The 15,361-nt window shown below is 40.6% G+C and overlaps 1 protein-coding gene across 5 annotated transcripts in view; it reads left to right on the forward strand.

Moving 5' to 3' along the window:
• Window positions 1-15,361, forward strand: part of Arhgef9 (Cdc42 guanine nucleotide exchange factor 9) — a 354,155-nt gene that overhangs the window by 88,336 nt on the left and 250,458 nt on the right. For 2 of the 5 annotated variants that reach the window (XM_074062552.1, XM_074062551.1), the window contains exons 2-4: window positions 1,405-3,007; window positions 8,193-8,337; window positions 12,362-12,456. In XM_074062552.1, the coding sequence (XP_073918653.1) occupies window positions 1,457-3,007; window positions 8,193-8,337; window positions 12,362-12,456 (1,791 nt within the window). In that variant the 5' untranslated portion in view covers window positions 1,405-1,456. Of the gene's footprint in view, window positions 1-1,404; window positions 3,008-8,192; window positions 8,338-12,361; window positions 12,457-15,361 lie in introns of those variants that run through there. The other 3 variants (XM_074062554.1, XM_074062553.1, XM_074062555.1) reach the window with 3 other exon arrangements.

Raw genomic sequence — 15,361 nt, forward strand, 5'->3', positions numbered from 1 at the left:
TCTTTCCCCCAAGCTTTGGCTGCCATTGTGTATACACCTTTTTTTTTAATTTTTATTTTTTTATTATTCATATGTGCATACAATGCTTGGGTCATTTCTCCCCCCTGCCCCCACCCCCTCCCTTACCACCCACCCCGCCCCCTCCCTCTCCCCCCACCCCCTCGATACCCGGCAGAAACTATTTTGCCCATATCTCTAATTTTGTTTGAGAGAGTATAAGCAATAATAGGAAGGACCAAGGATTTTTGCCAGTTGAGATAAGGATAGCTATACAGGGAGTTGACTCACATTGATTTCCCGTGCATGTGTGTTACCATCTAAGTTAATTCTTCTTGATCTAACCTTTTCTCTAGTTCCTGGTCCCCTTCTCCTATTGGCCTCAGTTGCTTTTAAGGTATCTGCTTTAGTTTCTCTGTGTTGAGGGCAACAAATGCTAGCTAATTTTTTAGGTGTCTTACCTATCCTCATATCTCCCTTGTGTGCACTCGCTTTTATCTTGTGATCAAAGTTCAATCCCCTTGTTGTATTTGCCCTTGATCTAATGTCTGCATATGAGGGAGAACATACGATTTTTGGTCTTTTGTGCCAGGCTAACCTCACTCAGAATGATGTTCTCCAATTCCATCCATTTACCAGCGAATGATAACATTTCATTCTTCTTCCTGGCTGCATAAAATTCCATTGTGTGTGTATACACCTTTTTGAGCATTTATTGTACTGACTATATTGTAATTGGTTGTTTAAATCCATAGGTCTCTCACAGTAGCCAGTGAGCTTGGGTGACTAGCTGTGTGTGTCTGATTCATCTTGGTGTCCAGCATTTAGCTGAGCAGTCATTTCTTAAGCAGGTTATATGGTAGTCATATTCTCCAAAGCAGGTTTCCTGAGTGAATGGAGGAGCAAATGAGAGAGGGAACCATGGACTGGATACCTACCTGCTGCCTCCTTGACTTGTGGTTTAGGCAAGACATGTATCTTCTCTAGATTTCCAGTGTCTCCCTGTTAAAATGAGGGAATCAAAGTGACAGATTTCTGAGGTAGTGTTTAGACTTTTCTTTCTTGGCTTTTAAAAAATATATTTGCTTAGTTGTCAGAATCTGATGATAATAGCTTAATGTTAAGACCCTCTCAAGTCTATTTGCACTTAAATAGGATTCAGTCTCATGGCACACAGGTTAAACTGTTACTTCCTTTGACCCAGATTCTAAACTAGTAAATTCCAAAGCCATTAGGTTTTTGTCAGTAAAGGTCTTCAAGATTTGGCACCCCAGTGGTGTTTAATAATTAAAAACCTGTAAGAATCCTGTTTGTAGTCTTACCTAATCTAGTCTCTCTCTCTTTCTCTCTCTCTCTGTCTCTCTCTCTCTCTCTCTCTGTCTCTCTCATATTTTCTCTTTCCTTCAGCTGGAAATAACTAGCCAGCCCTTCCCTTGGTGGCCCACCCTCTGCTGCAACCATGAAGACTCTCAGCAGCTGCCGGACTGCTTCCTTCTCAGAGCTTGTGCCCAATGGTTACCTGGCTCAGGTCTTCCCAGACCCCCCTGAGGTAGAAGGCTTGACCAAGGAAGGGGGAAAGGAGGAACTAGAGGAATCTGAGCATTGTAACCAGAGAGACTTGAGTCCCAGGGAAGAGAGTAGTTGGAACAAGAAGAAAACCAAAGTCAATAAGATCTGGAATTTTGTGAGCCGCAGAAAGGGGGCTTCCAGCCAGAGGAAACGACCCCAGTCCATGATTTTACTGGAAGACATCTCCAGGCCATCAGAGATGAAATCCAAAGTCACCTTCATGGATAGAATGAAGTCATTCAAGATGTTGAAACCTTCCATTGGAGCCTTTAAGAGTACCCCTACTAGGAGTGACAAGGCCCAGGAGCCACAGGAGTCCCCAGGTATCTACTGGGTGAGAAAGGCAGAAGAGGCTCCAAAACCCTTCCGCCACTCATATGCAGGCCACATTGAGGGGCTAGAGCCTTTCCTGGCAGATGTACAAGCCCCCAAGAGGATGAACCAGAAGGCACTGGCCTTTGATGACTTTGGTATCCAAGTAGAAGAAGAGTCCTGGGAGGAAGAAGCCCCTGAGAATCTCAGTGGTGGCAGGCAAACCAGAAACTATCTGAAAAACATGTTTAGCAGGACTTGTAAGCCCCCTCCCACTTGGGCAGAAGATACCAGGATCCAAAGGTTCCAGGCCTTTGTAGAAGGCTCTACCTTGAAAGGAGACATGGAAAGCAGCTGTGATGAGAACCCTGGGCACCAGCATCAAGATAAATCTGCTCCTTTTAATGTTGTTGTCAAATTCTTCACCAACATGGCTGAAGTAGCCCGCAAGTGGCGGTCATTCTCCCGTGAAGACCTGCAGTTGAGCCACCACCACCGTGAAGCCTGCTTCAGCAGCTGCAGTGATGGCTTTATCCTGGAGGGTGCTGCCTCTCAGGTCTCCTTCCCACTCAACCTACCCTGTCAGACCACTGAGGCCACACTGTGGGGCAGTGCTGCAGGAAGTTGCTGTCACCATCGCCAGAAGAACTCAGAGGCCTCCTGCACTTTGGAGATGAGCATCAAGGGTGAAGAGACACCATGCCAGGTCTTAGCAAGTCCTTGCACTGTTGCCACCTCAGCTGTGACCTCAGCTATCTTTAAGTTTCAAGATAACCCAGTACAGCAGAAAGACTGCAGTCACAATTACTGCCACACCTTCACTAGAAAACACTCCTCTTCTGAGGAGATTGATGAAAACACTGAAATTGTGGTCACTTTCCTAAAGGAAGATGACAATGCCAGGGAGTCCCCTGAGTTGGGTGCCTATGCCAGGAGGTTCACTACTGGGGCTGTCATGGAGAAGCTGGAGGAGAAACCCAGTGAGATGAAGGAGCAGGAGGATAGCAGGGGGCCAGAGGAGTCCAGCCAGGTCAAGCAACCCCAGAAGCTGGCACTGGGAATGGGTCCAAAGCCAGTCACATCCAGTTACAAAGCGAGCAAGGCATGCACTGGAGTCTGTGGTACTCAGGTAAGGCTGGGACCCCAGAAGCTAAACTCCCATGCCATACTTCCTAAATCCTACCTCTAGCCAGGAATGCCCTGGAAAGAATGCTCTTAACTATCAGGTACAGGGAGCTTGAGTGATCAGAAAGTCTTAGGAAACATTTATCCCTTCCTGGGGCTGAACTCCTGTTGTCAGCACTTCAATTCAACTTTGCACTAAAACCTGAAGCTCTGGGAATGGTAGAAAAGTGCCCAGGATCATTTAATGATGTCCAGTGCAACCATGGTCTCATGTTTTCCTGACTTTGGCTCCTTTCCCCATATTCTCCCCCTCCATCAGAAGGTAGATCTAGAAAATGGGACAGGGAAGCCTCTGGGCTGAGTATTAGGAGATCATTTGGGTCTTAGCATGGTACCTTGTTATCTATGTGATTTTGAGACAAATATTTTCATGTTTCTGGACCTCAGTTTTCCTTTGGAGAGCAGGGGACTATATTTGGTATCTCTAGGCACTTTCTAATAACACTGTATTATTTGACCTAAAGAATGTAGGCCAGGGACTGTCCATTTATATTTTCCCATCATTCATTGAGCAGTAGTTTTATATCCAGTACCTTGCAGGGTGCTGCCACACATGTTGTTTCTACTTAATTTTTACAGTAACCTTGTACAGTGGGATCATCATTTTGACTGTGAAAAAACTGAAACTTAGAGATAGAATGAGTTATCAAGAGGTACACAGATTATGACAAAATTTTCATTCAAATTTGGGTTCTTACTTTTTTTTTTGGTGACAGGGATGTAACTGAGAGCATCACACAATGCTAAGCATGTGCCCTACCACTGACCTAATATCTGTAGCCTCAGGTTCTTAGTTTGGGTTCTAAGTTCTGAGCCTAGTATTTTGTCTCTATTTTTCAAGAGGTTTAATTTGAATTGCAACATGCAGCTGTTCAGCATACCCCTACTACAAAAAGAAATATGCTAGAATTACTTTGGAAGGAATGTTTGATAAATACTTAGAAGGGTCTCTGGCTTTGAGGCTTAAGAATATTTTCAGGCTGGTGTGATGATTTGTGCCTGTAATCCCAGCTACTTGAGAAGCTTAGACAGAAGAATCACAAGTTCAAGCCCAGCCTGGGAAACTTATTGAGACTCTGTCTCAAAATAAAATGAAAAAGGACTGAACATGTAGCTCAGTGCTAGAATGAGGGAGACACTGGATTTAGTCCCCAGTACTGCAAAAACAGGGAAAAAAATCAATGTTTTCATACTGGGGTGTGTTATAGTTTCTCCAAATTATTTTAGAACAAAGTATTCTTATGGGTAGTTAATTAAAATTCCTTTTTGTGGCAGAGTAGACTAGCTAGGTAGTTCTTAACCTGTCCCTGTTATCTCATACATTCTCACTTTCAGAAAACTTGGGCCCCATCAGGAAAGAAGCAATAAGCCTGCTTATGTTTACAAGTATTCCATTTTTGTATTTATCATTTATGGTAAGTTTTAAGTACATAAAAAATTAGAATAATATTTTGGGAGTGAATTTTATTACAGTAGTTTTAAGATCAACAATCAAAAAAGCAAACAAACGTACCTGATGAGTCCATTAGCTGATAATCGCAGTTGGACACTGCATGTCCAAGGTTACTGGTGGCCAAGAAGAGGGTCACAGATAAGCACATCACTTTACAAGCAGGCTACATGTACTGAGCATAGAGATGCTTTGTGGCTTTTTGAAAGCACCGACTTTGAAATTATAAAGGGTTGGATGTGACTTACCCTCTCACCTGTGAAACTGGTTTAAAAACTCCCTACTTAAGAGGGCTGTTTGTGGATATCAGAAGAGCCAGTGTATGTAAAGTACATAGCTTTGTACCATGTAAAACACATGGCAGGCATCTACAAAACTGTAGAAGTTGTTGTTATTGAAATTTTGTAAATTATAAATGAGCGCCAGAGAAATAATTCAAGATGGTGCTGATTAATGCAGTTGAAAGAATGGTGTCTGAGAATGAGAAACAGTGGGTTCCAGTTTCATTTCTACCCCTAATTTGTTTTGTGACTTCTGATCAGTCCCTTCCTCTCTCTAGACCTCAGTTGCTCCATCCAAACTGTGGCAATTTGGACCAGATAGCTCTTGAGAATATTTCCACCTTGCCTTTCTCTAGCTCTTGTCTCCATTTGAAACCTGTAATTGTCTAAGTCCAGTGGGAGACTGGTCATTTCCTTTCTATCTAGTAGTTTCCTAGTAGCCTTTCTTCTACAGGCAGTCTGTGCCCTCTGCTGGTTTCTTAGAGATGATGGCTAGCTTTCTTTGGGGGTGTTAAATACCAGCCAAGACATGGACTGGGGCCCACGGAAAAGACAAAGTTGAATGGAAAAGCTGAATATCAGGGGATATTAATGTAGGTTAGGGGTCCTGTTCAATCAGTTCGCTTTCAGGAACTAGGAGGCAAGTAGGACATGAGAATTCTAGTCTAGGCTATCCCACAAATCTTACATTCTCTCTGGGTTTTAGCAGCCTTCTCTGTGAGCTGGAAAGTCTCATTCTCACCTCAGCCACCTCTCAGGTCTGTTATGATGCTAAATTTGGATAATGTATATTAAAACAATGCATTATACAGAGCAACAGCCATATATTGCACTAGATTATTATATGAAAATGGAATTACACCTGATAAATGGAATAGGCTCAGGTTCTTCCGTATTTCCCAAATTGATTTTTTTAAATTATAAGATGGGGTTTATTGGGATGTTTCTGTACACAGGAGGGGTGAATGTGATCAAAGTATGCATTATGAAAATAGAATGATGAAACACATTAAAAATTAGGTGTTTTATTTTTAACATCTATTCATCCAACCCTTCATGGTTAAGAGGCTCCTAAAATTGTGATTGCCTTGGCCCAGATTTGACTGTGGTCAATCCTAGGGCTGCTGTTTTACCCAGGAGGTGATGCAGCTTCTAGGAGGTGATGTCAGAGGGTTAGGAAAGGGTCTTATCAAGGTTAGCAGGGACTTAAATTTCTGCATATTTCACTCTCTGTGCCTGGAAAATGAGAATAACATTTAGCTTTTATTTTGTTTTGTTTTGCTTTTTGGTGGGACTAGAGTTTGAACTCAGGGTCTCATGCTTGCAAAGCAGGTGCTCTACTGCTTGAGCCACACCTCCAGTCCATTTTAATCTGGTTATTTTGGAGATGGAGGTCTTGTGAACTATTTGCCCAGGCTGATCTGGAACCATGATCCTCCTGATCTCAGCCTCTCAATTAGCTAGAATTGCAAGTGTGAGCCACCAGTGCCTGGCTTATAGCTAACATTTACACAGTGTTTATTTAGTGTCCAGATACTGTTCTCAACATTTTATATATATGAATTTATTTCATGTATGTAAATCCTATGAATCAGGGATTATTTTTAAAATGAGGATGATCATAATACTAACTTACAGGGTTGCTGTGAAGATGAAATGAGTAAACACATAGTAATTATAACAGTATACAATAAAGTTAGGGATTTGCATTCATAACTAAAAGCACATGTCACAGTAAGGGATAATACCTCAAGCCTGTCATTAGCTAACACTTTAGTGGGAATTATTAGAATACAAGTGAGGAAGGGGACTAATGGTAATAATTTGTTGGATTTGTATAGGACTTTATATTTTGCAGAATGATTTCCCAAATACAAAGTGATTTGTAAAACTACTTGAATTATAATTATCATTATTGTTATCATTCCCATATTGCAGATGAGTAGTTTGATATATGAGGAAAAAAACATTGACCTTGGTATCAAAAAGCCTATAAAGTCCTGGCTCTTATATTTTACCTGATACATGGCTTGTTATAAGTCATTTATTCACTTTGATTCTTGATTTCCTCCATTTGTCAATTGAAAATAAGAAGTCTCCCCCATTTCCTTTCTAGGGAAAAGAAAAAATGCAGATATATCAAACACTAACTATGTGCTTTTACGTCTATGATCTCATTTGATTTCCTCAATGACACCCCCCAGTGTTCTATTGGTCTCATCATCACTATCTCATTTTATTATGCTTCTACCTACAAATTGTACTCATAACCATTTTGTACTCAGTAGAACTGTGTCCCCCTGAAGTGTATTTTCAAATCCTAACACCCTATTACCTATGAATGTGACCTTGTTTGGTCACAATAGGATCTTTGCAGATGTAATCAAGTTAAGAAAGAGCAGGCATACTAGATTAGTCACCTAATTCAATGATTAGTGTCCTTATAATTTGACATAGAATGACACAGAGAAAAGGACAATGTAATGATAGAGATAACAACTGGAGTAAAGTCAAAAACCAGCAAAGATTATTGGGAGCCAAGGTGAGGCAAGGAAGAATTCTTCCTAGAGACTTCAGAGAGCATGGCAGACTTCTGGCCTCCACAACTGAGAGAGTAAATATTGGTTCTTTTAAGCCACTCAGTTCATGGTAATTCATTACAGCAGCCCTAGCAAACTAATATAACTTCCATCCCTCAAACCAGAACACTGGACCCAGGTATAGTCTAGAAAGCAGTTTGATTATGCTAATTCATATAGAGGCCTGTTTTCATCCGCATACAGAAGGTTGAACCCCCATCCCCACAATGATACTGAAATTGGTGGACTATCAGGCATTGTGACCAATGAGGTAGAGACATTAAGGTCATAAAGTGAAAAGAGAATTGGGGGACCCATGCATGCCAAATTCTTATTACAGAGGTTGATAACATACTCTTTAGATATTCCCTTACTTCTATCTAGAATCAAAACAATTCAAGGGTTCGGTCCTCTATTATGTACTGTACATACTATTGTCTCATTTCCTTATTCTAGCAACTCTGAAAGGCAAGCATTCTCACAATCCCTTTTATGCAGTTGAGGAAACTAAGATTCAGAGAGATGAATAATTTGTCTCAGGTCTCACACTGAGTAAAGGTTATAAACCAAACATATATGCCATAAAATGTTCTAGAAAGAAGCAAGGAGATATAATTTCCTTTAAATCAGTTGTGTGTTTTTATTTGTTTCACTTCCTAATATCTTTTAGTTGGGGTATTTGCTAGTAGTTATTGGTGACATGTGTTAACCCTGCTTGGATTTGGGGGCTGGTCTAGAAGATGCTTAAATTGGAAGCTCTGTTGTTTCAGCCAAGTGTTGGCCTACTCCCCATTTTTATTGAATAATCATTTTTTTCAGGCCTTCTTGCCCCCAGCTGAACCATCACCAAGGACTCCACCACTCAAAATCTTCTTGGAAAAATGCCACTCTCTACCCATCTCACAGAGTATCCCTGTGGAGCTAGACCAAGTGGGCTGGAACAGACCCATGATACTTTGTACTGGTAGGTCTTTTATGACCTAGTTTCTGTGGCAGAACATGTAAGGTAGCCCTCATGCTTAGACAACCTGGGCCAAAATGTACTTTCATCCCTGCCTAGTACTGTTCTTCATTGATATCTGAAAATTCATTATTTAGGCCTTGGTGTAAACTTTGACTTCCTTGATGTTTTAAAATGCTAATATCTCCATCTGGAGACCTTTAACTCAAAATGCTTATATATTCCTTTCTCCCCATAGCCTTGTTTTTATCCCAGGACCTCTGGTTCTTTCCAAGCCTCATGTGTTCCAGTTCTTCTTCTCTACCTTCTTCACAGTATTCTTACATATACCCTACTACCTCACAGTAACCTTTTCTATAGTCCCTATGATCTGTTGGTCCTAGGTCCTCTTTCACTGACCACTGACCACTGACCATGAAAAGGCCCTCAAGACTCAAGGAAGTTTCATTTATCCTACTCAAAATCCAAAGACTTTCCACCCACCCAACACCTTGGTTTCCTACCAGAGCCTCAGAATGTGCTGTTTCAGACTCAGCTCACCTGCCCTTCCTGTGAAGCTCTTGTCACTCAGAAGCTACATCTTATGCAATAAGTGCCATAATTGGGAGGAATCTATGCTCTTAGATGCCCGGGCTTTATACCACATCCTAGCATCCCCTGGCCCATCCCTAATATTTTTAAATTTTTTTATTTTATCATTTACTCACATGTATATACATTTTTGGGCCACCTCCCCCCTCCCCAATATTTTTTTACAGCAACATAATATGTACGAATGTTGATGACACTTAAGCCATAGTAACATTCCTTTCCAAAGCCTCTAAAAGTTCTGGTAGCCCTAGTCCCACTTCTGTATGCCCCAAACATTCCCTCAGCCCCAAAGGTTTTGCTTATTCTTCTCCTGTTTCTTTGTTTATTTTCCTTACTCCATGTGTGGGGGACATATGGGATGCTTTGACTCAGAGCTTATTTCTAACCCACTGATTTCTCCTTAGCATTCCAAGAATGTAGGAGCCAAAGAAATAGCTGACTTGTGTAGTCTTTAGCATCATTTCCCTCACAAATCCCCAGAAGCTAGGGATATAGTAAAAGGAAAGAGTAAAGAATCCCAAGGACAGGTTGATAAACTTTCACTGTCAGAACTAGGAGGGTCCTGGGAGGTTGAATTGTCCTCTTGTTTTATAGATGGGAAAACAGGCTCAGAAAGGGAAAGGAATTTTCTCAAGTTCACACACTCAATTTACGACATATTTATGACCGAGTACTTCATCTCCTGACTTTCCATCATATCCAAATGCAATTTTACTTCAATTTTAGACTAGATTCAAATCACGGGATGCCAAGTCTTTGGGTTCCACCCAAACTCACCTTAAGTGGGATCACCAGCCACTTCCCTCTCCTCTAAGGTCACTTCATGTTGTAGATATTAAATAAGTCATTATGGCAGCAGCAGATGTCTGCCATATTGTCTAACGTCCCTGCCTGGGGATAAGGCACTCTCCCATAATCCCCTAGGAGATTAAGCAAGACAATTGGTCATAGCTTCCCTTCCTGTTAGGAAGTAGACCCACCCCTGGCAATTCAGAGACTCTTTGAGCAGCTGCTATCATCCCACTGCCAAAGTGTATCTGATAGGAACCATCCTCCACAGACACACACCATCCTTATTGCTAGGAGTAGATGAGATGACAGGCCCTTAAGATGCAGGTTTAGCAGAGACAGGGTTAATAGTCCTTATCTTAGGAACTGCTCTGGGCTTACTTATAGGCCCAGGGTAGGAAGACGTACCCTTGAGATTGGTTCAGGTCTTCTCTCACTTCAGCAGTTACTCTCACTTCTGAGATATAAGTGGCTCCCACATTGCAGCTCTGCTTCTCAAGGTCCCAACCAGTCACTTGGGGCTAAAAATATCTGTGGGAAGGAGAGTGACATCAGAATTCCATTTTGGTATCGAGTTGTCATCCAGTTCCTTTTATATCTCTGACTCTACTGGTGATAGGATCATATTATGATTAATATCAGATTTACCTCCATTTTGCTCAGGACTTAAAAGACTTCAGTTCATTTTGTCCTGCTCAGTTTCTTTCCTTCTACCATCTTCCACACATACTTCTTCTCAGCTTCTAACCTAGAGGTTTCCAGGGCCAACTAGTAAAGTCGAAAGAGGATTAACTTTGAAATTGAATAAACCCTGCTTCAAATTTTTGCTCTGAACTTTGAAAAAGTTGTGTAACATTTTTGATTCTCAGTTCCCCATCTGAAAAGAGGGTTGCTGGTTAACATCTGTCTTGCAGAGACAGATGAAGACTGAATGGAATTGAATCTATGATTGTTCCTAGTATAGTTCCTAGCACGCAGGGATGCCCAGTGATACCACAAGGTATGCCCAAGGATTTTTCTTATATACATACATACACCACTGTGAGGTACAACCTGAATCTTCCTTAATATATGAGCTGCTTCCTCTCATTCATTCATTCATTCATCACTTGCTTGCTCATTCAACAAATGTCTGTTGAGCAATGTTGGAAAATCAGTGGAATTTGTTTCCTGACAACCTACTGTGCTAAAAATAGCAATAGTTTTGAAGTCAGATATTAATGGATTTGAATCTCAGCTCTGCCACTTAATACCTGTATGACCTGGAATAAGTACTTTACTTCTTTGAGCATAAGTTTTCTTGTCTGCAACCATTGGGGTCATAATTTGGACCTCACAGGCAAAAATGTAAGGCTCAAAAAGTCTAACATACATGAATGTGCTTTATAAGCTCTGAGCTGCTGTACAAATGTCTGGAAATGATATTAATAACAATAACAATTAACCAGTTAGATAGGTATATGTATTTTATCTATCCAGGCCCCTTACATAGTTGATAGTCTGTAAATATTTGTTGACACCAACATTAGGATTCAAGATTTGCTTTCCAAATGAAGTGCGGAGATGGTTCTTCCACTTAAAAGGACCAGTATTCCAGAAACGGTTCCATTGCAGGCGTACCCATACACATGTCACTCCACATGTTGCCTGAGCTCTCCTCAAACCACTTGAGACTGGGCTGACTCAGAAACCTGTTTTTGCCATAGTATTCAGATTATTTCCCACTGCCCTGTTCCTCCCAATAGGGGTGCTTCTGGGTTAGCATTGATCTAAAGGGTTATGGGGCACTGCTAGGAGAACCTAACACCACTTGAACAAACAACTCTGGAACAATTGGAAGCAATCTTAAGCAAGACACTGGTTTCTGAGATGGTAAGAAGAAACTGATGTATATTTATATGTTATTTGAATATTTCTGTAGTGATATTACCATTTAGCCACATTTGATAGCTGAACCAGGTGTTAGGAAACTTGAGTTCTGTTGCTTGAGTATAGTCAGTTCTAATTATTACCTTTTGGAGAGCATCAGTATTCTTGTCTTAGAAATGGAAGTAGTACTGTTTGACTGTTCTGAGAATACAGGTCTCACTTGTTGAGTCTAATTAAATACATACTAGGTTTATCTTCCTACTGCTTGGGGTTTTTTTTATATACCTATGTTGCTCACATTTCCTCATAAATGGTGGGTTAGAGAAAGGGATTAAAATTTAGAACCATTTATGTTGCTCTGGGGAAGTGTTGGGGGAGACAAGAAATTAAAGCTACTGGTGAAAACAAGAACTTGACAGTACTTGTGTATTTTAATTAACTAGGCTATACGTCTCACCTAAATCTTCAAGTAAGATAATTGTCCAGATGTGGAATTCTTACTTTGTAATTCTAAACAAGAGCCTGAGAATCTTCTTTTCCCAAGATATTTCCTGAGCAATATAAGAAGGTTCATGGCACTTGAGAAACTTGGATTTATTCTTAACTAATTTCATTCATCTTTCTATCACTGGCCTGGCATGAGTATACCCTTTCCTCCCATCCCCCTTCTACCCCTATCCTGGTGGTTTTGAAAAATGGACCAGGTGGCAAGCATCCAGTCCTCTCCAAAAGATGCTGAGGCCTTGGACTCAGCCTAAAGGGTATTCTCTCACCACAGGTAACTTGGATCATGGCTCCAAGATGCTAGGAAACTGCAAGAACATTGGTGGATACTGGAAGCCCCAGAGACCAGGAAACAAGCCAGTTAATGAAGTAAGACTCCTTTCTTAGTTCCTTTGGATCTTCCATGCCTCCAGCACAATTTATCTCCTTTAACCTTCCCTTTCTCTACATATGTTACAAGTATTGGTGCTTCTAGCATGTGGAATGGAAGCAATTTTTAAAATGGGTTTAGGAACTATATTCTAGCTATATAAAAGTTAGAGCATTAACCTTTTCTCCCTAGGGTTAATTTTTACATGAGATAAATCAAGGACATTTTATGGTTTCTATGCAGCTTGCTAATGCTTTTTTCTGGCTGCCTTTGCTATGACAGATGGGGGAGCTGTGAGATTTTATACTGTGGGTACTTTGCTTTTATTAAATCCTTTAAGTTCATGATTGTCTTCAGTGCTATCTGGTGACATATTTATAGGCCTTCCCTTGGAGAAGTTGTTTCATAAATGCAGATATAAAAGCTGGTGTTCATCAGATCAGTGTTATCAGGATTCTTTATTTCCATGTCTTTACATCCAAATCTGTTGGGCACTTATATGGACCTTTGTAAGTGTACATTCATGTCTATCCACATATGCCTTTCTGTGCATCTTTGCCCTTATGTTCCTGTTAAAGTACTTCTTTGGCACATGCGTGGGTGTCAAATATGGCTACAATGTAGTTTTTATAAACTTAATTTTGCTTGTGTACACTGTGCTTGTGTGTGTATTTATACACACACACACACATATATATATGTATATGACAAATATGTGTGTATACACGTGTGTGTGTATGTACATGTATCAGGACTACAAAAAAGTTTCTTAGGCATTTCATTTACATATATATATATATATATATATATACACACCTTTTTATTTGATTATATCTTGTACCTTTGGGTGTTTTGACATGTGCCTTTTGGTATATGTTTGGGTCTGTGGGTGCATTTGCATATTTTTTGCTTGGGAATGTGTGTGAATGTCTGTCTTCCTATGTGTCTGTGTTTCTGCATAGTCAGTTCATTTGGGAACAAGTATATTTAGACACATAGGCTGCAGCTATGTGTGAGCATAGCTAAATTCACATAGGCTAAACCCTAGTGAGCAATAACAACCAAGAATGTAACCATCAGAAAGGTTGGGTCTAGTGGTTTAGTTTTCACTACAACTACCTGCAGCTTGAATATTACCCCTCAGAAATAGGCTCTTAGTCACAGCAGTTTAGGCCTGTTTCATGACAGCCACCAATTTAGTGATTTTTGTCTAGAGAGATGTGTCATGGAGTTGAGGTTTTTGTTTTGTTTTGTTTTTTCCTCTTCATTTTTCAGTTTGGATGTTGCAAGGTAAAGCCAATAGGAAAAGTTTGATGGTATTTGGTTTGCTTTCTCTCATCGTCTGCCCTTTGCTCAATTCCCCTTTTGCCAGCCTTCCCATCTGGTTTCCTTGGTCTAGACTCAAGCTGGTTCATTCTTCTTGAGATAAAGGGTACCAACACTCAGGGCTGACGATCTATTTTCATCTCAGCCCAGTCTTCATACTGAGCCTCTTTTTACCAGAGAACAAATGAGCAGCTTCCTCCTTATCAGAAATTTGTGAATGCTCAAAGACAGCAACTGGTCATATGTAATAAGACCCTTTCCCTGGGGAAGCAAACTTTATAAGGTCCCAAGAGGTAAAATGCACAGAGATGGTTCCAACAAGATAAAGTATCCAGGCACAGTGGTTTAGGGGAGTGATTGTGGCCACCAGGAAAATCACAGGGTACTCCATGACATTCAAAAACTTCAAGTGCTTAAGAAACCATTTTTGTAGCCCTGATCTGTCCTTGGATCTTCTATAATAGTAATAATAATACTAGTACTTATAATAGCTTGTATTATAATACTGTGATATTTTATAAAATGCTTTCAAATTCAACATTTCATTTCACTTTATGGCAATGCTGTCAATTAATATCAGCCCCTATTTTGTAGATGAAAACTCTGAGGTTCAATGAGGGAACATGCATAATTTGTCTAGTGTTGTTCTACAAGTAAGTGATAGACCCAGGGCCTGAACCCTCTGCATGATTCAAAATCAAAAGGCAGGACTTGTATCTTTGCTCTTTCATTACCCCAGAAAATCCAGAATTAAGACAGAAACATTTTTTCAATTGATTAAATTAAGATAAGTTAAAATGAAGGGTCTAGTTATATGGTAGGCTGAAATATTCTGGGTTCTAATGAATCGTAAGGGGTGAAATAAGTGGAACAAAAGAAGGTGGCCTAGTCAGATGGCAAGTGCTATATGACCAGGAAATAATTCCACTTCTCAGTCCCCTGGCTTGCTCAAGCTGGTCGCCTATTAACAGTACCAGGAATGAAACAGTGCCACTTCTTATGTGTGCATGCCTTAGAGCTAAGAGAGCACTATGAGAATTAAATAGTACCATTTAGTTCTCATAGGTACCCTGAGAAGACTGTGTAACTTTCATTTTTCAAGTGAGGAAATGAATCTGAAAGGAAAAGAAGAAGAAGAAGACCTCTTTAAGATAAAAAACCAAGTTGACAACAGAGTCAGGGTAGACCTTCTCATGGCCCCAAGCCCAGTGCCTTGATACCTATTATTCACACTTGGGGAAGATGGTGGGATATCTGTAGTAGGTTTTAAAGCATATAGATCTAGCCATATTCTGTCTCCACCACTTCTACCATTTGCTACGTTTTCAAGAGCCACAGTTTGATTGGCCTTGTCCTTGTCAGGCTGGGCATCAGCTGATTATCTCTGCCAGGAAAACCTTTTATAGCAGTGCCTCACTTTACCAACTTAGAATGTTCTGATGGGGGTCTCTCTGTAGGCTAGTTCAGCAACCAGACCCCCAGCAGCCTGAGAGAAGAATGCTGCTGTTTTGAGTTTTCCCTCAGTTGCTGCTTTTCTTTCTTGAAACCCTTAAGTGTCATCTGTCAAAAATCCAGTCA

The sequence above is a fragment of the Castor canadensis genome, chromosome X (genome assembly GCF_047511655.1).
Source record: "Castor canadensis chromosome X, mCasCan1.hap1v2, whole genome shotgun sequence".
Taxonomy (NCBI): Eukaryota; Metazoa; Chordata; class Mammalia; order Rodentia; family Castoridae; genus Castor; species Castor canadensis.